Source organism: Festucalex cinctus, chromosome 1, assembly GCF_051991245.1.
Source record: "Festucalex cinctus isolate MCC-2025b chromosome 1, RoL_Fcin_1.0, whole genome shotgun sequence".
NCBI lineage: Eukaryota > Metazoa > Chordata > Actinopteri > Syngnathiformes > Syngnathidae > Festucalex > Festucalex cinctus.
Window position 1 is genome coordinate 64335943 of NC_135411.1, and position 26783 is coordinate 64362725.

The 26783-nt window shown below is 38.6% G+C and overlaps 3 protein-coding genes across 7 annotated transcripts in view; 2 read left to right on the forward strand and 1 right to left on the reverse strand.

Moving 5' to 3' along the window:
• cdc42ep1b (CDC42 effector protein (Rho GTPase binding) 1b) overlaps positions 1 to 7189 on the forward strand; it is a 34418-nt gene extending 27229 nt beyond the window's left edge. For all 4 annotated transcript variants that reach the window (XM_077502020.1, XM_077501992.1, XM_077502000.1 and 1 more), the window contains 2 exons: positions 1546 to 2072; positions 6573 to 7189. In XM_077502020.1, coding sequence (XP_077358146.1) covers positions 1631 to 2072; positions 6573 to 7177 — 1047 coding nt within the window. In that variant the 5' untranslated portion in view covers positions 1546 to 1630 and the 3' untranslated portion in view covers positions 7178 to 7189. The remainder of the gene's footprint in view (positions 1 to 1545; positions 2073 to 6572) is intronic.
• Positions 7190 to 9969: 2780 nt separating this feature from the next.
• LOC144004689 (galectin-2-like) lies at positions 9970 to 20721 on the reverse strand. The gene is made up of 6 exons (XM_077502107.1): positions 20628 to 20721; positions 17130 to 17196; positions 16962 to 17041; positions 16200 to 16314; positions 10525 to 10581; positions 9970 to 10401 (listed from the first exon to the last, which is right to left on the reverse strand). The coding sequence occupies exons 2-6, from the start codon at positions 17136 to 17138 to the stop codon at positions 10255 to 10257; spliced, it is 408 nt and encodes a 135-aa protein (XP_077358233.1). The 5' UTR covers positions 17139 to 17196; positions 20628 to 20721; the 3' UTR covers positions 9970 to 10254.
• On the forward strand, positions 19266 to 26699 carry pick1 (protein interacting with prkca 1). 2 transcript variants are annotated; one of them, XM_077502068.1, is made up of 13 exons: positions 19266 to 19513; positions 19795 to 19864; positions 20139 to 20250; positions 20358 to 20486; positions 21307 to 21373; positions 21460 to 21549; positions 21618 to 21671; positions 21782 to 21844; positions 21922 to 22055; positions 24036 to 24128; positions 24214 to 24264; positions 24386 to 24530; positions 25767 to 26699. In XM_077502068.1, exons 2-13 carry the CDS (start codon positions 19824 to 19826, stop codon positions 26027 to 26029), a joined length of 1242 nt encoding a protein of 413 aa, XP_077358194.1. In that variant the 5' UTR covers positions 19266 to 19513; positions 19795 to 19823; the 3' UTR covers positions 26030 to 26699. The 2 variants fall into 2 exon arrangements, with proteins under 2 accessions (XP_077358194.1, XP_077358185.1); XM_077502059.1 differs by having other exon boundaries at positions 19270 to 19435.
• The last annotated feature ends 84 nt before the right edge of the window (positions 26700 to 26783 follow it).

Genomic DNA, 26783 nt, shown 5'->3' on the forward strand with positions numbered 1-26783 from the left:
GTGTAGACTAGCATAGAAAATATAATAAGGAACATTTTAAGAGGAAGTAAAAAAAAAAAATGTTTATGCATGCAACCCCACTAGTCTAACTAAATATGGTATTTTGGTAAATATTGTGATAGTGGAATATGATTTGAGCAGCAAAATCCACCCATTTTTATCAATCTCAGGAGGCGGCCATTTTGTCACTTGCTGTCGAGTGAAGATTACATCACAGTTGCTCAGGTCTCAGGTTATCAGCCAATCACAGCTTAGCTCCAAATAAACAGCTGAGCTGTGGTTGGTCATTGCCTGAGCCATGAGCAACTGTGATGTCATCTTCATTCGACAGCAAGTGACAAAATGGCCTTGAGATGGATAAAAAACATGGATTTTGCTCCACAACTCATATTCCACAAATGTAATATTAATAATCAGAATGTCATGTTTACACTAGTGAGGTCATATATATCATATTATTGTCAAGAAATGTTTAACGTTGACTTCTCCTTTAAGAAAATATAACATTTCTACTCATGTGAGGAATGCTAGACTGCCGAAATAGAAGGTGCAAATTACATGAATACAATAAAATATTTATCTCATTGTGTGCATGTTGACAAAGACTAAAGTTGGATGAAAATGCACAAGTAAAATGATAAATCCATAGTGTTGCAGTCTTGCTGGATTGTCTTAATTCCATCCATCCATCCATTTTCTTGACCGCTTATTCCTCACAAGGGTCGCGGGGGTGCAGTAGCCTATCTCAGCTGGCTTTGGGCAGTAGGTGAGGGACACCTTGGACTGATTGCCAGCCAATCGCAGGGCACACAGAGACGAACAACCATCCACACTCACAAGCACACCTAGGGACAATTCGGAGCGCCCAATTAACCTGCCAAGCATGTCTTTGGAATGTGGGAGGAGACCGGAGTACCCGGAGAAGACCCACGCGGGCACGGGGAGAACATGCAAACTCCACCCAGGAAGGTCCGAGCCTGGACTCGAACCGGAGACCTCAGAACTGGGAAGCGGACGTGCTAACCACTCAGTCACCATGCCGCCCCTGTCTTAATTCCAAAAATATTGAAATAATTTTTTATGCAAAATGCAGCAACAATACTCTGCGATTTTCTCTCCTCTGAGCAGATTTAGTCTGAATCAACATTTGCTGCTGTTGACATAAACGCATACACAACAATTTTGGGCAAATAAATAAATAAACAAACCTTTGGTCATTTAAAATAAAACATTTTTGGGCAAAATCAGTGCCACGATAGCACATTCCTTCAGGTAATTTCATGCATGTAGTAAGCATATTTCATGTGCGGTATTTCAGACAGTTAATCAGCATTAATATACACAATTCAAAGCAGGCCTGCAATTATCAATCTCATGCTAGGTGACAGTCAAAGTTACACAACATTCATAAAATGTACATAAGTATAATGACACTCATTTTAAAATGAATGGTACCTGTGCATAGTGGGCATGCAAATTATATTTAAATGCTTAAAAACACAATTCGTTCATAGTATTCTTTTTTCTCTCTCTCTTTTTCCACAGTGGAGCAAATCTGGAAATCAAAAGTAACAGTTTTTTAATCAGACTTGGGACTTTTTGTATACAAATTAAAGCACAACGTACAAGCATGAGTCTTGGAAAACTTCCAGGAATTAAGGGCCTCGTGTCTGGCTCTCAGGAGAGACGTCGTTTCAAGAGCGACCTCTCCGTGGACATGATCAGTCCGCCTTTGGGCGACTTCCGACACACAATGCACGTCGGCCGTGGCGGAGACGTGTTTGGCGACACTTCTTTTCTTAGCAACTACGGCGGCGTCAGAGAGCCAGGAAGCCCCGACTCGGCAAACAGCTCCAAGTCGACTGGCTTCTTCACGCGCACCTTTCGGCACATACGCAAGAATTCTGGGCCACGAGGGGAAGTCCGGGACTTTTCATCCCCGCCGCCAGACATTTCACCCATCATCAAGAATGCCGTCTCCCTGCCTCAGCTCAACATTGATTCTCCCAATGGGTGCCTGCAAAGGCTCCCCAATTCCATCAGCTCAACAGATAGCGCCATCTGCACATATGGTGAGATCGTAGTGTGGCTCTGCCACTTTAGATGTGGGATTTATGCAATGTGATCATCTGAGTCAAGAAAGAAATGAGAAACAGTCGACTATAGTTGGCTTCCGATATGCTTAAGTGAAGTTAAAAACAATGCAGCAAATAAAGGTGTAGTAAGAGTTGAAAAATAATGAAAAATTGAAAAGAGGGAGGTGTGCAAGGAAGCAACCTCAAAGACATGAAAGAACAGCTTGCATTGAAGAATAGGTACAGGAAATCGCAACGTGCCAAGAGAAACCTCAGATGTACTGACAAAAGTGTAACTCCAGCTAGGGCAAGTCACAATTCTACATAAATAACAGCCAATAAGACAAGATAAGAGTGACTTGAGAAACTTATGACTGTTACATGACTAGGGGTGTTTAAAAAAAATCGATTCGGCGATATATCGCGATACTACATGGCGCGATTCTCGAATCGATTCAATAAAAAAAAAATCGTTTTTTGTTTTTTTTGTTTTTTGTTTTGTTTTGTTTTTTATGAGCTCAGAATTGTTCATTCGGTAGTCTTACCGATTCAACGTCTTATCATCATTGCCTCTTTTTTTTCTTTTTTTTTTTGTGTGTGTGTGAATCGATTTTTAAACTTCCATTTTTAATGGAAAAATATTCAACAAAACGTCTGACTTCGGGTTAGGATTCACACCTTGAGCATGGAAGAATGTTATATGAACGGAACATTAAGCCTTAATATTTTATTTTAATGCTGTTCAAACATGAAACAGATTACAACCTCTATAAGACTGAAATTTCAGATAAATAAATAATACATTTTCATATAAATCTTACACTCTACAAGCTTACTGATTAGTATTTTCTAAATTTGAATAAAAAAAAATCGCAACAATCGACTTATAAATTCGTATCGGGATTAATCGGTATCGAATCGAATCGTGACCTGTGAATCGTGATACGAATCGAATCGTCAGGTACTAGGCAATTCACACCCCTATACATGACCATAGCAACTGACATCATCATCATAATAAAAAAAAATATAGCAACTGCATAGCAGAACAAAATAAGACTAACTTGTACAACTACATTTGATCCAATACAGCAGCAGAGATTCATTTGTTTTAGATAATTCCATATTACACCATTTTGATTGCCACTGACAAGGAGGTGGGGATGAAACTGATTAAAATATTTCCAACCCTCTCGTGTAGCTAGCAGCTAGCTAGTCAAAATAACCAGTACAATGTAATGCAATTTGTCACCATTACAAACTAGCTGTGGGAAACTCTGAGTACCTCACGATACGATACGATATCAGGCTCAAGATAAGGATTTTTTTCACAATGTGTCGATACCGCGATTATTGATATATTGGTCAGGTAATGAATCCACGATAATCTACGATAAAACTACTCAAGACAAACTGTTTTTTTCAATTAGAAGATTACAAAGAAGAAGTACCATTACTGAAACACAATATTAAAACTGGTGTCTTCTTCACAGTGAGTACTTTAGTGTTGTTGTTTTTAAATTTAAACAAATACAAATGTTTTCTTAACAGAGACTACTTTCTGTGAACAAATTTGTGTCTTTCTTAAACACTATTGTCATGCAACATGTCAGTCAGTTGCATAGTCAATTGTTTAATTTTATAAACTGACACCATTTTTACATATATATATATATATATATATATATATATATATATATATATATATATATATATATATATATATATATATATATATATATATATGTGTGTGTGTATATATATATATATGTGTGTATATATATATATGTGTGTATATATATATATGTGTGTATATATATATATATGTGTGTATATATATATATATATATATATATATATATATATATATTAGGGGTGTTAAAAAAATCGATTCGGCGATATATCGCGATACTACATCGCGCGATTCTCGAATCGATTCATTAATTGGCAGAATCGATTTTTTTTTTTTTTTTTTTTTTTTTTTTTTTTTTTTTTTTTAAGGATTCACACCTTGAGCATGGAAGAATGTTATATGAACGGCACATTAAGCCTTAATATTTTTATTTTAATGCTGTTCAAATGTGAAACAGATTGCAAACTGTTTGTGTACAGTGGCTCACGGTTATAAGCCTCAAGTTTTAGATAAATATATTCATACAAATCTTACAGTGTACATGTACAAATTTACTGATAGTATTTTCTAAATTTGAATGGAAAGAAATCGCAACAATCGACTTATAAATTCGTATCGGGATTAATCGGTATCGAATCGTGACCATTCGTATCGGGATTAATCGGTATCGAATCGAATCGTGACCTGTGAATCGTGATACGAATCGAATCGTCAGGTACTAGGCAATTCACACCCCTAATATATATATATATATATATATATATATATATATATATATATATATATATATATATATATATATATATATATACATATATATAATTTTTTATGTTAAAATTGAAGATATAATACATGCAAAACTGAGTCAGTTGCTGGACAGATAAATGTCTTACACAAGTAAAAGTAAACTCATGAGTCTTCTTCGCCTGAAGACTTTCCGTACATTTCTCCGCCACTCTTATGAGACGCTCCCCCTAGTGTCCCGCCAAGTAATTGCTCAATAAGTAATGAACATTGGAGCACTTATAGTGACTGTATATTAAGTACAAATATCGCGATACTTGTGTGTACTGTTTTGTCTTCCCAAAAATAATGTCAAAGATTTACATTCGAAGCAAACCGAACAGGAACCTGTGACCATGTAGTACACTATACGATGATGGATCTCTTGCTTGTTGCTGCTCTTGCCATTCATTCTCCAGCAGAGCAATCAGCGGGAAGAGCCGCATACAAAAACAGGACAATAAATGTCAGCACATACAGAGGGGCACTAAATTGGCCTCCTTTCAACATCATTCCCACAATACTCCAGGACAACCAGAAAACAGGCGGCCTTCTACTTCTGACTCATCACACATCACCCAGACAACACCTGTACAGTTATGCCTATAACACAAACACACACAGCTGCTACAAGATAAATAAATACTGTACAATATAGTATTTTATGACCATTGCCTTATAACTTATGTGTATGTGGGACTGCAGTAGGCAGGTAGTCCACTGAAAATCTTTTCTAAGATTCGTCATGAACCACTCCAAAGGAATTTGCTCAAGCTAATTTATGTGTTGCAACCAAGGGATAATGATAAATACATACTGTACGTATTGTTTTTAACTTTGGCATCTGTCAATTAGTGTTAATCAGAAGGCCTATTTCTATGTATGTCTGTTACATCTTTTTACAGTAAAATAACTCTTTGGAGACAGACTGCAGCAAATGTGTGTGTATGGAAACGTTGCCAAGTATGTTGTAACAAAAAATAGAGCTAAGCTAGTCATTTAAACATTTAATATTTTGTTGTAATGTATCAAATGCTTAGTTAATTTAGAACAATTTCATATAAATCCTCATTCTAATCTAATCGATGAATTTCCTCATGATTCAATTTTACTTCTATTTCTCTTGCTCTTACAGTATTTATTTCCATTTATATACAGCACCTTCTATGATACTGACCTACATAATTATGAAATTTTGCTTAGCTGATCACTACTGTTCTCCTGCAAGTGACTGACTAAGTTGTGGCTGCCATCATGTGGAGACAAATTGAAAGTGTACAGTATATTGTTAATTGCATACATTTCCAATTCCAGATGGAATTAATTTTACAATTACCAATAAATGTTCAAGTCCAGATCATTTTAGCCTTTATATTTGTAAAACTCATTAACACTTGCATATTTCATAGGGGGGCCTAATTGAAGGTGTCAAAACTGAACAATATAAACTACCGTAATTAAGCACTCAGGAAGAATGAGCTAAACTTGTCACGTCAGGGGTGTGGTACGTGTTGGACCCAAATGAAGGGAAGCAGGACAAGGAGGCCAAGAATGCGGTCCAAAAAATGTTTACCAAACAAAAACAATTAGGCAAAAATGATCTACAAACTAAGAAACCAAAACAACAAAGTCCAAAAGGGTTGATCAGAACTGGCAGCATGACAGGAGGAAAATGACAATGAATTGACGCAGACAGAGGGGAGACAAGAGACTAAACACACACACACTAATTGACACAACGAGACACAGCTGGGCAAGGCACAAGTGGCAGAGGGTGCTGATTGGTTGACACATTAGGAAGGGCAGGCCAAAACACAGGTGGACATAATGCTTGACAAGATGGAGGCACACAAGGACAACAAAACAAAACACAGATCAGGGATGAAACTTAAGGAAACATGAGGATAAACCTGAACCATGACAACAGTAAAACAAAAAACTAACCAAAATCCAACCCAAACCATAACAAACTAGTCATTGTTTTTGCAGATAGGTATTTTACATTTTCATTAGATGTATCAAGTTATGAGTTGTTTCCACATACGTTTACATCTAAATGTGTTTTCCCTGTTTATGTGCAGGTATCCAGTCTGGATTTGTCACTCTGCCGCGACTCTCTCGCCTTGACCGGCCGTTTCTAGATGGAGAACACAGAGTGTCTCTGCGGGAACGAAACGGCAAGACAGTGACCCGTTCTGACTCCCTCACCTCCTTCACGTTGGACCTCGGCCCCTCCCTGATGACCGAGATGCTGGGCTTGTTTGACAACCCCAGCTACCTCCAGACGGCCAGCCAGGTTGCCGCCGCTAAGGAGGAGGAGAAAAAGGATGCTGACGACGAAGAGGAGGAGGATGAAAGATCTCTAACAGTGACATTTGTGAGCCCTGCTGTGAGTTCGACAAACTCCTCAGTGCGCAGCGGGTCATTGAGGAGGAACGTGAACAGTAAGGAGCACTCTTGTAGGAGCAGCTGGACAGAGGAAGACAGGAGGTCAGTTGCTGAGTCCTCCAAATCCCCTCCGAGGTCTCCTCCCAAACAGGACGCTGCCATGGAGTCGGAGCGCTTCCAGAGGGCAGCTGATGTGCTGTCTCGACATTATGGTGGAGAGTCCGTCACAAAGATGAGTCCTCCTCTTTCCAAAACAGTGTACACTTTCTCTGAAGAGGAAGAAGAAATTAAAGTCTAGATGGAAAGTCAAGGACTATGTATATTCACTCTGCAATAATCTTGCTGCCACCATTTTATACAACTTATTTAAGCTATTGAAATAGTTACATAATTATTTTTTTTGTAATTACTTGGATTGGAGATTTAGCTTGGTTAGTGTAAATGAATTAAAAGGGATTCGCACACTTCATTGCATAATACTTTAGGATAAATACAAGCAATTTACACATTTGAGTTATGTTCTTGTTTGAAAAATGTTAGCAGACATATTCCGTTCATATGTTTACTTTTACAATAAAACACAAATAATATGTTCCAAATTGTTGTTGGCTTAATAAACTTTCTTTCAAAATATTTGCTCACTTGGTTCATAAAGTGTCATGGTTTGGATTGAGTTTTGATTAGTTTTGTTGTTTGTTTCTATCATGGGTTTGGTTTTTGTTTTGATTTAGTTTCTTTAGTCAGTCATTATCTGTGTTTTGTTTTGTGATCCTTGTGCATCTCCCTTGGTCTCATTAAGTGTAATTCTGCCCTTGTGTGTCAACCAATCAGAGCCCTCATCCACTTGTGTCTTACCCAGGTGTTTCTCGTTGTGTTATTAGCGGGTGCGTGTGTGTGTGTGTGTGTGTGTGTGTGTGTGTGTGTGTGTGTATAGTTTCTAGTCTCCCCTCTGTCTGCGTGGATGTTTCCTCCTGTCATGCTGCCGCTTTTTTTGCCCTATCGTTCCATCTATGTCTTGCCTCTTTTTTTTTTTTTTTTTTTTGCCTTTGTTGTTTTATTTCGAGTGTGGATGGTTGTTCGTCTCTGCGTCCCCTGCGATTGGCTGGCAACCAGTCCAGGGTGTACCCCAAAGCCCAGCTGAGATAGGCTCCTGCACCCCCCACGACCCTTGTGAGGAATAAGCGGTCAAGAAAATGGATGGATGGATGGATGTTTTATTTCCTGGCCAGTACTTTGTTTCCTTGTTTTGGTATTCTTTGTTTGGACTTTATTGCTGCCTCCTCACCCTGCCTGTTATGTTCTGAAGGTTGGATCCCAAAAGCGCAAACACAAATAAGATTTTAACTCTTTGTTCGCATAACATCCATCGTAGAACAAACTTGACTAGACGAGAAACAATGAGAATGCATTGAGAATAACGAGATGCCAAGACCCCTTGGGCTGCGGAGATGCACAGAGGAACAGTGGTAATCATCCGACAAACACACACTTCTCGATTGGCTTAAATAGACAGTGAATTGATCGGATTGGCTGTGGTTAGACATGTGGATAACAGGACTGACATGGAATTATCTGATTGGCTGTTGATCAAGTAAAGAGATTAAAGATTCTTGACATCACATAGCTCCTGACAACACATAGCGTTTTTCCAGTTGAAACCAGATGATGGTTACATCAGTTTAAAACCTCACGGTCATGACCCAAACCTGGCATGACCCCGTCATGACACTGCCTCCCTGCACTTTGGTCCACAACCACCACCTCATCCCATCAAAACATAACAAAGTACGTAGTAAAGCCTATGGCTTTACTCCAACTGTATACAGTGTGCCCTCGCTATAACGCGGTTCACATTTTGCGGCCTTGCTGGTTTGTGGATTGTTTTTAGTGCAATTTTGCATGCATTTTTTTTACAATGATGATACCTATCTCATAAAATTGATGAAGGTTTGAACATTGAGAATGTTTAAAATCAGTGAAATGTGACAAAATGTAAAATCCTCGATGAGAAAAGTATAAACTGTGTGGTGAGGGGTTTTTGACCCTTAAAACATTTACAGTATAATAAATGTAAAACATAAAGCTAACTTCTTCACGGATTAAATTTATTACAGGTGTTTAAATCATTTGCATTTAGGCCTATTTAGCCAGCACAACCCGTGTCTGCTGAATATTTGAGAACATTAGGACAGTTCCAGCTCACCCATGACAATAAGGATAAAGGGTATAGAAAATGGATGGATAGATGTTCTGACATGCAATATCAAAATTTACTAATGATGCACAGTACCCACAGATTATTCTTATTTTTAAATAATAAATTTCTCCTGACTAATAGTCAGCCCAAGTACTTATAAGGGAAGACAACCCAACAATGATTTTGACAATAATGTTCTATGCATTGACAATAATGTTCTATGCAGCCCCACTAATCTAAACATGGTATTCTGATTAATATTGAGTTTGTGGAATTTTAAAGATTGATCTAAATCGTGCACGCTACACCAATGTCCAGATGAGTATAGCCTACTGCAACCGCACTTACCGGGGTGACCACCATGCACGAGCTTGATAAAGAGGCTGCTGTTATGCTTTAGACCAGAGGTGGCAGTCACGAGTAAAAATGTGACAAACTCCGCAAAATCCACCCATTTTTATTCATCTCAGGGACCCATTATGCTACTTACTTTTAACTAAAAATGACATCATAGTCGCTCAGGTAATGACCAATCATGGCTCACCTGTTTCCTGATGCTGAGCTGATCGGTCGTTACCTGAGCCCTGAGAAACTGTGATGTCATTTCCATTCGACAGCATGTGGCAAAATGGCTGCCCTCTGAGATGGATAAAAATTGGTGAATTTTGCTTCTTAACTTGTATTCCACAAATAGCAATCTTAATTAGTTTGCAGTGTTTAGATAAGTGGGTAAGGTGGGATTGGGTGGAGGGTGCAGGGTTCACATACAACATATTGTAAAGAAAATGTTTGGGTTGACTTCCCCTTTAATGTAGTTGAGCTTGATCTATTATAAAGAGATTATATTATAAAGAGACACATTTTTCTCTAATAATAATAAAAAAAGACAGAGATACAAGATGCAAATCATACTTTAATGTCAATTTGGTGTTTAGAGCTTGGCATGAATTGAATGGCTTGGTCCAAGCAGTCTAGTAGAAATTAGATTTTAAAAATGAACTTTTGTTGTTGTTGTTGTTTGGAGATGGCCTTGGCTCTTGAGTTGGTGAAGAGAAATAAAGGTGGGGGAAAAAATTATTTGACAAAGTAGGGAAGAATACAAGTTGAATTTGCTTCAAAATTGGGAATACTAACATTTAATTGACAAAAAATCTCCCAATTCAGTCTAAATTGATATCTTAACAGATTTTCATGCAGGTAACTTTGAAGTCTCCTGTGACTCTGACATAGTTGATGACTGCCGTGTCAACACGGTTAGGAAACAGGATTTGACGTCCATCAGGAAGTTCGACTTCAAACATGTCACCAGTGAGCTTCAACGCTATCTGTAACAGAAAATATACTGAGGTTAACCCTTAAGAAGTCCTTTTAAGAAAAAAAAAAAAGAGCAAATAACTTGTAGGTCCTGGCAAGTTTAATGTTCTAGTCACAGTGTCAGACTATCTCACCTTAACGTGAGTGCCTCTGTGCAGGGGGTTGTGTATTTCCCTTTTCTCTTCACCCCAGCAACCGGCAAACTTTTTGTTAACATATGTTTTATTGAGCAGAAAACAAAATAGTACAGTACAAATTCCAATAAAGAAAGTAGTATGCATCTGCACATTTATATTAATAAAAAAAAAAAAAAAAAAAAAAAAAACTACTTAAGAAAAAGGAAAAAAAACAAACAAACAAACAGACAAAAAAAACAAACAAAAAAAAAAAAACAACAACAAAAAACAACATCCAGCTGCCTATCTGTCCCAACATACATAAAAATCACTTGTGTAAAAAGAAACACATGCCCAAACCTCACATGTTACAGGTGAAGATAATCACAGAGTGGTTGCCATATTTTGGTAAAGGATGAGAGATTATCAGAGAGAATGAATCGTATCCTTTCCAGATGAAGTGTGTTTGTAAGATCTCTTAGCCAGTGTCTTGGTGATGGTGTGTCCTTCTTTTTCCAGTGGATTAGAAGCAATCTTTTTGCAATTACAATACAGTAAGAAACGAAACAACGTTCTGCATGACTCAAGTTTACAATGTTATCAGAACATCCAAAAATAATCACCAAAGGTTCAGGTTCCAACTGATTATGAAGGATTTCAGACATCATTTCAAAAATTTCCGTCCAGAATCCACGAACCTTCGGACACAGAACAAAACTATGACTGAGAGTGTCCTCTGACAAAGAACATTTCACACAAGTGGAGGACACCTCTGGATAGATGGCATGTAACCTTGCTCTAGAGAAATGAAGGCGATGCAATACCTTAAACTGGATTAAACAGTGCCTTGCATTACGAGAGCATCTATTAATATACTTCAGGCTTTCTTCCCATTGTACCTCTGTGATGGTCACACCTAATTCTTCCTCCCACTTTGATTTTAATAACACAGACTTAACTGGCTCCAACAATAACAAGTGAGCATAGATACGAGAAATTAGCTTCTCTGAATTCGGGTCAAATGTAAGGCATATATCAAGATAGGTGGGGGCACAAGCCTCGTTGTCAAGCTGATGTCTCCTCACATAATCCCTTATCTGTAGGTATCTGAAAAAATCACAACTTGGAAGGTTGTACTTTTCTTGAACCTGCTTAAATGAGCCAAATCCCCCCTCAAAGTATAAGTCACGAATGGTGTGAATACCATTTCGTCTCCAAGTTTTAAATGTGTGGTCTAAAAGTGATGGTTTGAAGGATGGATTCTCTGCAATTGGAATGATCAGCGATAGCGACTTGACCTTAAAATGTGTTTGAATTTGTTTAAAAATTCGTATAGTATTATGAATCATAACACTGTCCTGGTATAGTGTCTTTCCAGTTGGTGTAGGAGACAGAAGAAGAGCGCCCAATGAATAAGGTCGGCAGGCCTCCAGTTCCATTTCCAGCCACGAGAGACACTCCATACTTTTACCAATCCAAAAATTCATAAGCCGAATATGTGAGGCCCAATAGTACTTCAAGAAGTCTGGGAGTGCCAGTCCCCCTTCTTTTTTAGGTTTGCTAAGATGTCGTCTGGCAATTCTATGTACTTTGTAACCCCATAAGAATGGAATAATAATAGAATTTAATCGTTTAAAAAAAGATTTCGGCAGAAACACTGGAAGGTTCTGAAATAAATAAAGAATTTGGGGTAAAAAAATCATTTTTATAGCATTAACCCGACCAATCAATGAAATAGGAAGCATGTCCCAGAAAGTTATATCTGATTGCAATTTAGACATTAAAGGTGAAAAATTTTCCTTAAATAGAGAAGTATAGTGTTTTGTCACTTGAATCCCTAAGTATGTAAATTGATTCCAGGTGATACTGAAAGGTTGACTTTGTAACCAAGTGGAATTGATCACGCGTACAGGCAAGAGTTCACTCTTATTCAAGTTTATCCGATATCCGGAGAACGAGCCAAACAAGTTTATTTTACTCAAAAGAGCAGGGATGGTGGTTTCTGGTTGAGTGATAAATAGCAGCACGTCATCTGCATATAGCGAAATTTTATTTGATGTGTTCTCTGTGTCAAAACCAAAAATTGACGGGTCCGAGCGAATGCTTTCTGCAAGCGGTTCAATTGCGAGAGCAAAAATTAAAGGAGACAGGGGACAGCCCTGTCTTGTTCCCCTATGTAAAGTAAAACGTGGAGAGAATATTCGGTTCGTAAAAACCCGAGAGGATGGGTTGGTATATAACAATTTAACCATTAAGATAAAATTATCACCAAGTTTATACCTGTGTAAGATTTCAAATAAGTACGACCATTCTATTTGGTCAAATGCTTTTTCAGCATCTAATGACAAAACTGCTAGGTCCTTGTTAAGTCCAATTTTAGAATATATAATGTTAAACAGTCGTCTAAGATTAGAAAAAGAATTCCTCCCGGGTATAAATCCGGTCTGGTCAGGGTGCACCAGACGAGTCAGAAACGGGCTCAATCTGTTAGCTAAGACTTTAGAAAATAATTTCCCATCTAGATTCAATAAAGAAATAGGCCGATAAGAGCCCACCTCTTCACTATCTTTACCCTTTTTATGTATCACAGTAATAACTGCCTCTGTAAGTGTTGGCGGAAGGACCCGATCCAGAAGAGCTTGAGTAAATGTTTTGTGGAGATATGGGCTTACAACATCACTATATTTTTTATAGAACTCACTCGGAATTCCGTCTGGTCCGGGAGCACGATTATTCCTCATTGAAGTAATAGCTTTTTGTACTTCATCAAGAGTAATTTCAGAATTCAATTGCTCTATGTCGCTTTCCTCCAAATGGGGAAATGAACAACTGTCTAGAAATTCCGTCATTACTTTGGGTTCTGTATCATGTTTGGAAATATACAAATTTTGATAGAACTGGAAAAATCTACTGTTAACATCTCTTGGGTCTGTGAGAACCTGGCCATTAGTGGATTTAATAGAATATATTGAACGGTCATTTTCTTGTTTCCTAAGCTGCCTCGCCAGGAGTTTATGTGGTTTATCACCGAGGTCAAAATATTTTTGTTTTGTATACATAAATGCTTTACAAATCTTTTCGGAGAGGAGAACATTATATTCAAATTTTAATGCAACTATCTTTTTGTATAATTCACTGGAGGGCGCTTTGGCATTCTTCTTATCCAAGTCTTTAATTTTTTGGTCAAGTTCTAAAAGTTTGGCTTTATTTTTATTTTTCCTGGCAGACTCAAATGAGATGACCACGCCTCGTAAATAGGCTTTGAAGGCTTCCCATAGAGTTGCAACAGAAGTTTCCTGGTTATCATTGATATCAAAGTACAAAGAGATTTGATTTTGTAAATAATTACAGAATTCTTTATCACTTAACAACAATGGGTTAAATCTCCAAGACCGTTGTGGTTTTGTTATATTTTGAAAATTCAAAGTACATGTCAAAGGACTATGATCCGAAATCACAATATTATGATATTTAGTATGAAGAATATGTGGCAACAATTTTGCATCGACAAGAAAATAGTCTATTCTGCTATATGAGTTATGTCTTGTTGAGTAAAATGAATAATCCCTACCGGTAGGGTTCATCGCTCTCCAGATATCGGACAGACCCGAATTTTCCATAAATGTATTCAGAAATACACTTGAATTATTTTTAGCCTGTTTTGTGGATGAAGACCTATCAAGATAAGGGTCAAGCACACAATTGAAATCTCCTCCAATGACAATATTAGTCTGTGATACATCTGGAATGAGTCCCATGACTGTCTTAAAGAATGATGGATTGTCTACATTGGGTGCATAAATGTTTAACAGGGTAAGGGGTAGAGAAAAAAGTTCACCAATAACAATCAGATATCGACCATCTTTGTCAGATATTGTCTGTTTATGAATGAACGGAAATCCTTTTTTCATCATAATGGCAGTCCCCCTTGATTTAACAGGGAAGGAAGAATGATATACGTTTCCAACCCATCTACTTTTCAACCTTACATCAGATTTATTTTTAAGATGCGTCTCTTGTAAAAATACAATATCTGGGTTTAATGACTTGAGATGGGATAAAACCTTGCCCCTTTTAATAGGATTGTTCAGACCACGAACATTCCAAGTAACCAGGGTCACAGTTCTTCCTGAATTCAGATTACCTTGTGCTGACATAAATGACTATGAAGTATATGTATCTTAATACTGGGCATGTGAACAACAAAATTAGAACCATAAGGCAGCTGGATACCCCGACCCTCCCAACAACAACAACATAACATCAAACATAATAACAAACTCAGCCAGGCTGAAAACAACAAGCCATGGCACGAACAAACTACAGGAAGCATTCAAATACAAACAACAAACAAAAATAAATCAAATAAAATAGATCAAAACAAAATTATAGAGTAAACTTCCCTAACCAGTTACTGCTAACCTCTGTTAACCTAGTAACTAAAACCACCCAGTAGCTCGCCATATTCAAATAATATTTGTAATAATGAATGCTCAGTAACATAAATGTTTTACAATGTATATGTAAAAAAAAAAAACTAAACAGAAACAAAGAAATGCTTCTGAACTCACTCAGTGACTTGTGGGTGTCTTGGTAAAACTGTGTGTTTCACAGACCTTTACAGCTTTAAGGAGAAGCAAAATGCTCCTCGACATAGCTGAGAGCCACTTTGGGGTCGGTGAAAGCCATCTTCACGTTGTCATGTGACACCATCAGTTTGGCTGGGTAAACCAATCCATATCTTACGCCGGGTTTCCCTCGCAGCATCTCTCTCACTTTAGTAAAAGCAGCCCTTTGCTTCGCGATGGACGCGGGGAAATCCGGAAATATGCTGATCCTCGAGCCTTTGTAAACCAGGTTCCGTGTTGCGGCCGCTTTTCGTAGAATCTCCTCTCGAACGTGGTAGTAATGCACTCTCAGGATAACGGGTCGCGGTGAATCATTCTGCGTCGGCCGCTGTCGACCAACACGGTGTGCGCGGTCGACTAGCGGCTTCTCCCCAAGTGATAGCACATCCGCTAGGACACTTGAAACGAACTCCGTCATCCTGGGGCCCTCCGTTCCCTCCGGCATCCCCGAGATCCTTATATTATTTCGCCGGGATCGCGATTCGAGGTCCTCACATTTTCGTTCCACCTTCTTCAGCTCCGACGACAAACGGTCCACTGTAGCCTCCAAAGTAGCAATGCCATCGGAATGAGTGGACGCGCAACTCTGTAGCTCCGCCAGGGCACTGTCGTGTTTAGCCAAGTCATTCCTCACATCCGAGATTGAAGTTTCCATGCTTTGCTTCAGAGACGAAATCTCGTTTCGAATAGTAGTTGAAACCTCAGATATACGATTGTCCAGGGCATTACACACATCGGACCTGATTGTGTTCACCTCCGTCCGCAGCAATGCTATAGCGGCTAGCACAGGGCCATCCCCCGAGGGCTCAATCTCCACCGGTGGCAGCGGCGACTCTGGATCCGAGGAGGCGTCTGGGCCTGCATTCGGCACCCCGGTCTTTTTAGTTTTTGGTTTACCCATTTTTTAAACTCACTCCGACTCTTGTTCACACGAATCACGTTATCACTATAGTCACTTAAGCCAAGTTTGAGTGGCGTTTCAAGCACTCAGGCAAAACTTTTAAGCACAAATTTGGCGAGCTACGTCGAGGCACGTCTTCACTCCTCCATAGCTCACTCCCACCCGCAACCGGCAAACTTTGAGTTGCACACAATAACTGCTCCATCTGTGTCATCGTGGAATCGCGGGTTGAAATGCAAAGCCAGGTCTTCTGAATCATTGCCGAGGTCAATCTGAAATCTGATGGGATTTTGAAATAAATACAAAGCGATTCAGTGCATCCACACATATTCAATAATAAGCATTATGTGAAGTACTAGGGATGGGCGAGTACAACTACCAGGTATCGGTATCGGGCCAATACCAGCCTTTTTTCAAGTACTCGAGTACTCGTGACGCAGACGAGTACAAGCGACCGATGGCAGAGGGGGAAGACTTTAAGTGAGTCCTCCTTGCCTGTAACTGGCGCTAGCTTGCAGCAGTTTTTCAGCCAAAACTTCACCGGTTTGGTAATACTTCAAAATTGTGAATCTTAAACTAAAAGATCATTTTTGTGTTTTATTTTGAGCGTTAAGACTATTGAAGAGTGACTGTGCTGTTTTTTTTTTTGGTCAAAATTAAAGAAAATATATTTGTTTAAAAACATCTTTTAGTGATTTTTTTTATTTGTCAAAATGTACTACTGGTATCGACAGTTGGTATCGGTATCGGTGAGTACTGAGGGTCCGAGTATCGGTATCGGTATCAGTCTGAAAAAAAGTGGTATCGAACATCCCTATGAAGTACTCAATAACTCGTGAGTGACAATGATTATACAACGTTTATTATTCTAGCAACATAACTACAGTGCATAAATATGTCAAGACCTAAATTATTGTGGATTTTACCTTTGAGCATCATGCAAAATTTCTCCCTTTATCTTCAGCTGATCCCCAACTTTTAGGCTTACATTGCTCATTTCAAGTTTCTAAGATAGAAGAGTGAGATAATTTCAGCAAGTTCAAGTTGACATGTAATCTACTGCAAGTAAAAGAAACGGCATCAAATAAACTCACTGTGCTCATTTTGGGTGTTGGTGGTGATCCCCTGAGGTACCGACCACGGAAGGATGAATCTTCTCTCCTGCAACACAAAAGTGTGGCTATGAGGTGTCACTTCTGTTTATAAAGTGACACACACGCACAATTGCACAATGAGACCAAAGAGTGATCGTGTCATTCTCATCAATCAGGGTTTTCAATGCAAATGCAGTATTGACAATTCCGAACAGCCAGGCATTTCTGATACTTCCCCATTGCAACACAATGCAAATGCTTCCTTTTAAAAGTGAAGACAAACGGCGTATTGTATTGCATTTGCTTGTGACTATCATACAACCCAAAGATTGTTATAGTAGTCATCTCATCACATTTTAAAATCAAAATAATCCTCACAATTCAAATTACAACAATCCAAAGTCGAATGCTTTTGAATGAGTGGAGAGCTTCCTTTCACAGAGTTGACCGCCATTTTGACTTAGCTGGTGATGTAAAATCGGAATTGTCAATATCATTGCTCTAAAGTCTGGACAGGGATTGGAAAAGAGGTGTTTATACAAACAGAAGGTCAATAAGATGTTACAGCAATACACTTTCAAAGGGGTCTGCCATTTGCATGCTAACCAGCCCACTAAATGTTCTATTTCTGTTTTATATAGGGTTTCCGCAGTTTAAAGAGGAACACCATTCGTTTGGGTTGGATAGCAACGTCGGGATGTAACGTTTTCACTAAATGTGGTAGTTAAGTCAAACAGTAAGCCTTTGTATGAAAAAACACAATAGCACAGTGTACTCACTGTACTGTGAGCAATTAGCCTCAACATAGTAAATCACCAATTTTATATTTCCTTAGGGTGGCGGGAATAGGATGGGGTCATAACCGTTAAGAAATTAAATATACAACCAGCCGGTGTCTACATTGGCTTAATCTGGGCTTTTACTATTTGTTGTATTTACATCCTGCAATTGGCTGGCAACCAGTTCAGGGTGTACCCTGTCTACAGCCCGGAGCCAGCTGGGATTGGATGGATGGATGGATGGATGGATGGATGGATGGATGGATGGATGGATGGATGGATGGATGGATGGATGGATGGATGGATGGATGGATAGCCAACTTTTTTTCTGCTCCTAATAGTCCAGTCAAAATGCCTTGTTGTTTATCATGTTCCAGTTCAAACTAGTTGAAGTTCTGAACCATCATGTTGTTTTAAACTTGACATCATCAAAAATATGCATAATTATTAACACTCGGTAGGATTCCCATGTGCCATATTAAATTATACAGTTTACTCCATCATTGCACCTACTAATCCACATTTCACTAATATGCACATCAGGGAGGAAAAGCATCGAATATAACTATGCATAGTCGACAACACCTTCTTTCACCCTTATTATTTTAATTTTTTTAACTGTACATTACATTTCAAATGTGACCTTATAAATGAAAGAAAATGGTAAAAACATGATAGTCGATTTCTTTTGTAAGCAAATCGACGATGACGGGTTAAGCCAGATAAAATAAAATCTCGATTGGGGCACCGCACGGGCAGTTCCAGTGTTGTCACTGATATGAGCCGGTTTTGTCCGACTTTCGGGGGCCGAGGCTCTTCGGGGACACTGCGCGCTCATTCATATGTCATTCATGTCGTACTTATTGCTGATCTTAAGGTTGTTGTTTTGTTTTTGTTTTTTTTGTATGCTTGAAGAAGTGGGAAAGAAACAAGTATGCAACGAAAATAAGTGCCACAAATAAGCAGTTATTGTTTAAAAAAAATTTAAGTAAACGCTATCTTTGATTTTAAGTGACATGATGTGCAAGAATCCTAGTTTTTTTTTATTTTCATATTCTCTTTTGTTTTTTATATTGTTGCCATGTTCAGGCGTTGTAAGCGTATGTTTATAGAAAAATTTAATAAAGTGAAGAAAAACAACTTCATGTAGTACTTTATCTCCCTCTAGTGGTTATAGATATACGACTCCAACAGTCGCGATTTTCTTGACAATGTTTAAATACTTTGCCGTGTAATTTTATATTAAACGTTTTGTCAGTATTTATATATAACTACTTTAAATCACTATAGAATATGTTCTATTTTAATGAGAATGAGGCCGAAGAATCAGGAATTTCCATGACCGACTTCCACTACACACCGGAAATGACGTAAATAAGTAAACAACTCTGTCATCCGGACAAATAAAATATTTCCAACAGAACTGAACAATTTAGCAAATAACGCGATTGACATCTATGCATACTTGCATAGCAAGGGATGGTACATCGGTTTGTGCTTGAGGAGCTCACGCTAATTCCGCTGAAGGTTTGTTGTTTTACTGAGAAAACGAAACGTTCTGATCCACCTGCCTCGCAAGTACTTGCTAGCAGCTAATTAGCCACGGTGAGCAAATTTTCATGCATTTGGCTACGTCATCTGAAGGAAAACCTCTCAATGGTTATTAAATGTTGCATGCCATTCCGTGCACTTAGCTTTTACACACCCACATGTCTGTGTCACACAATGTAGCCACTAGTTGAAGTGGCTTCCATTTTATAAGAGGGATTTAATCAGCTTTACTCTCAGCCGCAAAATGTTCTTTGCGTCTTAAAATGAGTTTTTAGTGTCTTCTTGTAGTGACCCCTTTTCTAACCTGCATTATGTGTCGTTCTAATCTCCAACAGGTTTTCCCACGGACAGGTGTGAGACTGCTATGTTCACTGACATGGACTTTGAATTAGAGGAGGATAAATTGTGAGTTCACCATCTATTCCATTTGAAAATAGGTCTTAGAAATCATTTTATAGGACAACCTTTACCTGCTATGCCTATCTGTTACAAAGTCTTTATTGAAGTCGTGTACAGTATACATTTCATAGGCTTACAATTCACATCTGTGATTTAAGAACTAATTCTTCCACAAGACCACGTCTGTAGTGACAAATCAAACATGTTTCTGAGCTCAATGTGTACGCATTGCACTTGAACGTGCTGTATATATAGTAATGATATATTCTCTCTACCACAGAGGGATACCTACAGTACCAGGGACTGTCTGTCTGAAAAAAGATGCAAATAACCTGATTGGGATCAGCATTGGTGGTGGGGCACAATACTGTCCCTGTCTCTATATTGTTCAGGTAAATGCAGTTCAAAAAAGTTTTTGTTTTAATTATTATTATTAAAAAGGGAACATCACATTTCAGTGTAATGGTAGTAATTAGAAATGTTTCCTCTGGCTTATCAGGTGTTTGACAACACACCAGCAGCTCTGGAAGGGATGCTTGCAGCAGGTGATGAAATCACTGGCGTCAATGGCAAAACGGTGAAGGGAAAAACAAAGGTGGAAGTAGCCAAAATGATTCAAGCTGTGCAGGTACACTATACTACAGCAGTACCCCGTTAATTTCTCTATTTACATATTTGTTAACATTCGCTGTCGTTGAGAGGACTGGCAGGGAACATTGAACATTACATGCAACAGAAACATGTAAAATAGGTATAAAAGATTACTTACAGTTTTGAGTCCAGCTTCAACCAAGCGAGAGCAGTTCCAACACTCCCAAATGACTTCAGAGAACCGGGACTTGACTGGTTTGTGGCGCAGTGTAAAGCGTCTCTCGGCACAATATGTGCAGAGTTGCTGTGTTGTTTTTACCATCCATTGTTGGTGACCATGGAATTTCATGACTTCCTGCATGCTGGGATAAAGATGGGTTTAGTGTGTGAAACAGGATTACCTTTTCCCGATGTTGTCCCGTCAATACAAATGTTTCTTTTCATTTTATTATTGTGTCACAAAGTTACATTGTATTGATTACAAACAATTTTAAAATTTATTGGAGTCTCAATAAAATAAACAACAAATGTAAAAGTGTTGACTGTGAGAAGACGTGAACATAATTTTATAGATTTTTGTGGATGTGACATCTAGCCATGAAGAACTTAATATTTTTCATCATAAATAAATAAAAATTGTAAATCAGAGTAATGTGCACTTCAAAATAAATTATTTGATTATTTGCATAATTATAAAGGCAGAATATTTGAAATATTTGATTATCTTAGCAAGAAGAAAGTAAATCATTTTTTTTTTAAAATCAGTGCATACGGTTGCTGACTTTGTAAGCTCATAAACTCATGTGACAAAGGACCATGTATTTTTGGCTGATATATTTCATTTTCTGATTTGTTAGGGTGAAGCAATAATCCACTATAACAAACTGCAAGCAGACCCAAAACAGGGAAAATCTCTGGATATAGGTTTGTGACACACTGATGCACCCATATGTTTATGTTTTGCATCCCGATTCCACATCTTAACTAGAAGTACACATTTCATGTTTCAGTGCTGAAGAAAGTCAAACATCGGCTGGTGGAGAATATGAGTTCTGGCACCGCAGATGCTCTCGGCCTGAGTCGAGCTATTTTATGCAATGGTAAGGCAATAACCTCAAATGTAATTTTTGTTGAATTCATTAATATAGCATGCTTATTTAATGTGCAGATGGGCTGGTTAAAAGACTGGAAGAACTGGAAAAAACAGCTGAGCTTTACAAAGGTAATAATGCTGAATTATTTTGGATCTTCTACTCCTATAGTGTTATTTAAAAGGCAAGTAGTCATGTGTTGAAGTATGCACATTCAATTATCATTTCTGCTTTCCTGCAGGTCTGATGGAGCACACCAAGCAACTGCTCAGAGCCTTCTTTGAGCTTTCACAAACCCACAGAGGTGAGGACGGGAATCTGAGGAAAATGTTGCAACTGAGCATTTACGTTGTCTAATGCATTGATTGATTCGACTTACAGCATTTGGAGACGTTTTTTCCATCATCGGCGTGCGAGAGCCCCAAGCTGCAGCCAGCGAAGCGTTTGTGAAGTTTGCCGATGCTCACCGCAGCATTGAGAAGTACGGCATTCAGTTGCTGAAGACTATCAAGCCTGTGAGTACAGTATTGAGTTCTGCTTTTTGTTGTTAAAGGAGAGATAAGAATTTGACATTCCTTTGTAAAATACCTCTGGAATTGTTTGTCTGAACAGTGAACCCCCACTTTTGGCAGGTTATAGAGACCAAGGCCTGATGCAAATAGCAAAAATTTATGAAAAATTCACGGCCCCTACAATAGGTGCTTGTAATAGCATATGGTTGCTAGAAAATGGTGCCAAAGCACCTTAACTAGAGAGGACTAGAAAGCATCAATACCATGTAGCCAACATGTATACAACCAGGAAGAACCCATGTTACACAAACAATTATTCAGTAGCTAAAATTATTCAACACAAACAGGCCACCCTCACGTGACAGTAAAAATCACTATTCTCTACTAAAAACACATTTAAAAAAAAAAAAAAAAAAACAAGAAGAAAAATGAACACATTTATTGCTTTAACTGACTGAGGCGTGTAAAGTTCTGGGTGGGAACTTCCACTGGTTCTTGTATCTTAATGCTCACAATATTGTAATAACAGCAATAACCGGACGGCTGCATTTTCTTCAGTTGAACTGTTTACTGGATGCCAGAAAGATCGAGTACACAGCTGCGGAACCCTCTTCCATTAGCATGTGGAAGAGGAACTGATCTATTCAACATCGTCCCTGCACTTATACTGTCTAGGCCGCCCGCCCACATGGGTGAACGGCTCAACCTCCCCATGTGAGAATGTGTGGCCTGATGGCCTTAACTGGTTTTTACTGGATACGTATGTCAGATATACAGACAGATAGAAAGGCGCCAAGCAAGGACAAATAACGGCGACATAACGGCCTAGCTCAAGTCATCTTTGTAGTCATCAAGAGCCCTAAACTAACAGGCGTTTCGAGCAAATATCGGAGGATAGGTTTTCCCCAAAAAAATCTGCGAATGCAAATACAGTGGAACCTCTACTTACGAAATTAATTGGTTCTGGAAAAAAGTTCTTAAGTAGAAAATTTTGTAAGTAGAGACGCATTTTCCATGTAAATGTCCTAATCCGTTCCAAGCCTCCCAAATTTCAGACATAAATGTTTTATAAAGCATAAAAAATGCATCAAAACATGTAACAAATACATGTTGCAATTAGATTATTGCACAATAAATGAGAGCTGTGCATAATGTAAATAACAAAGAATAGAGTAAAGAATGAAAATGATGGTCATTTACCTTTTTAACTGCTGTCCTCATCGTTTTTTGCCCTCTGGTTCATGTTCTCCTCTCTCAGAGTATTTTTTTTTATTTGCCTGGTGTTTTGTAAAGAACTGATCCATGGATGTTATTTTTATTTATTTATTTATTTATTTTTTTAAATAAACAATCCTTCGGAAATGTCCAAGGCAAACGCCCGACTGGTGAACACTTTTCTGGGCGATTCTTTTAAACAAATTCTGAAACTTCATGGAAACTTCCGATATGGCGAGGCATCTTTTTTAAAAAAAAAAGGCCCGTCTCGTCGTAATTAGAAATTTACTGTGCCTTCATCAATCACCAATTGTTTGAATTTTTGCACAAATTCGTTGGCCGTTAGTTCATACATTTACGAAAAACTATCGAACGCCTCATGGGCCGCGGGATGAATGATGAGGACACTGTACAGACACCGATCTAGTATACGCTCATACCTATGATAGAGGTTCCTCTTAGCCAATGGGCTGCCAGAAAGATGCACAAACACCGATCTAGTATTTACGCTCATAGATACCTATGGTAGGAAATAGCCATAGCCGAAGGTATGTTGCGTTCGGTAATGTATTTTTACCTTTTGTATCTAGAAATTTCTTTCGTAACAAGAGGCAATATTTTCCCGTTGAGGCGTTTCGTAACTCGAAAATTTCGTATGAAGAGACGTTCGAAAGTAGAGGTTCCACTGTATGCGTGGGTTGACTGTCTTATTGTGCGTCTCTGTCCGAAATCATGTTCAATGATGTAACTGACATCTGTGCTGTGCAGATGCTCCATGATTTGAACACATACCTTCACAAGGCCATACCAGACACAAAGCTCACTATTCGGAAGTACCTGGATGTCAAGTTTGAATATTTGGTAAATTGACTGCATTCTGTCCAATTGCCAAAACCTCCAAGCAATCAGTTGACATATGAAAGAAGACATAATTTTTATCTTGCAGTCCTACTGCTTAAAGGTGAAGGAAATGGATGATGAAGAATACACCAGCATTGTAAGTTACTGTTCCAGTTCCACCATAGAAATAGAGAAATTCTTTTGAGGATGATCACGAACTTGATCATAGTAATAGGGACTACTGTTATAGTTTCAGTCACGAACGTTCCTTTCAACAGGCAATTGGAGAACCTCTGTATCGCGTATGCACCGGGAACTACGAGTACCGCTTGGTGCTGCGGTGTCGGCAGGAGGCTCGTGCACGCTTCGCGAAGATGAGAAAAGATGTACTGGAGAAGATAGAACTTTTGGATCAGAAACATGGTTGGTTGCAGATTTTCCCTCTCATTCAACCCCCATCTAGATTTTATTTAAATCTAGATTTTATCTGCAGAAATGGATGATCTTAACTCATTCACTCGCAGCCATTTTCACAGAAGCAATCCCGTTCGCTCCTGGGTGTTTTACTGGATTTTGACTGATTTTGCAAGGCCCACAGAATATTGTGTTCTATTGCTATAAAAAAAGATGGAACCTACCAAAAGAAAGATTAGTCTCTTCTTTCATCAGGAAAAAAAAGTATATTTCGATCTGTTTCAGTTTTGTAGCAATTAGCATTAGAATATAGCTAAGTTTCATCATTATTCACCAAGCTCTTTTTCAACATGGCCCTGGTTGAGCTCCTTTGCTCTGCTGCTACCTGCTGGCCGTTTGTGTAATAACTACAATTTCTTCAGCAGTTCGTTGCAGTTGAGAGGCTGCATCAAAGCCTTCTGTATGATCTAGCATTAAAAAAAAAAAAAAAAAACAAATTTTAAACTGACGACAACAACAACGTATAAATACGTCTTTGGATATTTAAAACATTTCAAATAATAAGGCAGCTTACTTACAAAACTTGAAAAACATCCTTGACAGATTAGAAGCTTTTGGCCAATAAAGTCCATTGGTCCATTTCAAAATACAGGGAGTCCTCGAGTTACTTCAGAGTTCCGTTGTAACCCGAATTTCTTTAAGTTGAATTTCCCCATTAAAGTAAATATTTACATCAAAATAATTTGCGTAAAAAAAAAACCTAAATACATTAAAATAAAAAATAAAAATAAAAAAATAAGATGCTGTATGACTCTCTGACTGAAGCCGAAGTCTTTGCCGATGTTCATCAGTGTCTCCTTTCTGCGATCTTTTTATGAAGTTTAGCTTCATTTCCATGGTAATTGCTGGCTGGACCAACATTGATAATTTTCTTCTTCTTTGGGGCCATGATGTGGAAAAAGAGGGCGAAATAGCACTCGCTAGCTAAGGGCTAAATAGCAGACGAGGGGAAAACACTGCGGGTTATATGGGAGAGAAGGAGCCAAAATGGCGGACGGGGCCAAAATGGCGGACGGGGCATAACCATTGTAAAGTCGAAATGCCTTAGGTTGAGTGCGCCTTAACTCGAGGACTCCCTGTATGTCTAATGTGTACAGTCAGTCATGAGCCATTCTTTCATGTCAACCAAAGTTTAATTCAACCAACAATTCACAAAATTCTCCCTCTCCTCTTGGCATCATGTAGTCCAGGACATCGTTTTCCAGCTCCAGCGCTTCGTGTCAGGCATGTCCCGCTACTACGACGAGTGCTACGCCGTGCTCAAGGAGGCCGACGTATTCCCCATCGAGGTGGACCTCTCCCGCACAACCATCAACTACAGCAGCCAGTCGTTTACTTACACTGATGAGGAGGAGGTGCAGGATTGCGCGGGGGGAGCGGAGGAAGGAGGAACCTGTGAAGGCACCCAGGCAGAGAACGGAAGCGAGAAACTGATCGATGATGAATGAATGATGACTTTGTGGCGTTGACATGAAGAAGTCTCACTCGGTCACTGCTTGCTGTCGTGCTATTAAAATACTGATTTTCAGAAGGGGGATTAGAAGCTGAGATGGCTGAAGACTCCTAACATACTGCTCTAGTACCTTACGTTTTCATATAATGTGTTTTTTTAAATTGTGTTCTCCATCCATCAGTTTGTTGCTGAATGGGTTTGACATAAATGGCAAAAAAAAATGACTATTATGGGAGTGTTTTGCTGCTGTAGAGTAGGAATCATCTCATTTGAGTTGTGCCTTCTTATTTATTTGTCAATGTCTGAACTGGGCTGTGTATTCTGGATCAGTGATGTTTACGAGTGATTGTTACATTTTTATTTACTAAGTTGGACCAATAGCCTACAGGTGGTGACATAGCTGTTACACCTCTTTTTTTTCTTTTTCTTTTTTCCCCCGAATGTTTTCATGGCATATTTTATAATTTCAAGCTGCACAAGGGATCTCACAAATCTTCACAACCAAAGTCTTCAATATAATTATTCTGTTACTGTACTCTTCGATCAATGTTGTCACAGGTAGTGTACAAGATCAGAAAAGCTAGCTCACGTGATAAAAATCCAAACACTACTTGTAAATATGAATGTTGAAGGACTATTGCTAATATATTTGAACTTTTGCCATATTAATTCTGTTTGATTTCTTGCCAAATATGCTTATTCTATGGGGGTGGGCCGGGGGGGGGGGGGGGGTGTTTTGTTCATATACT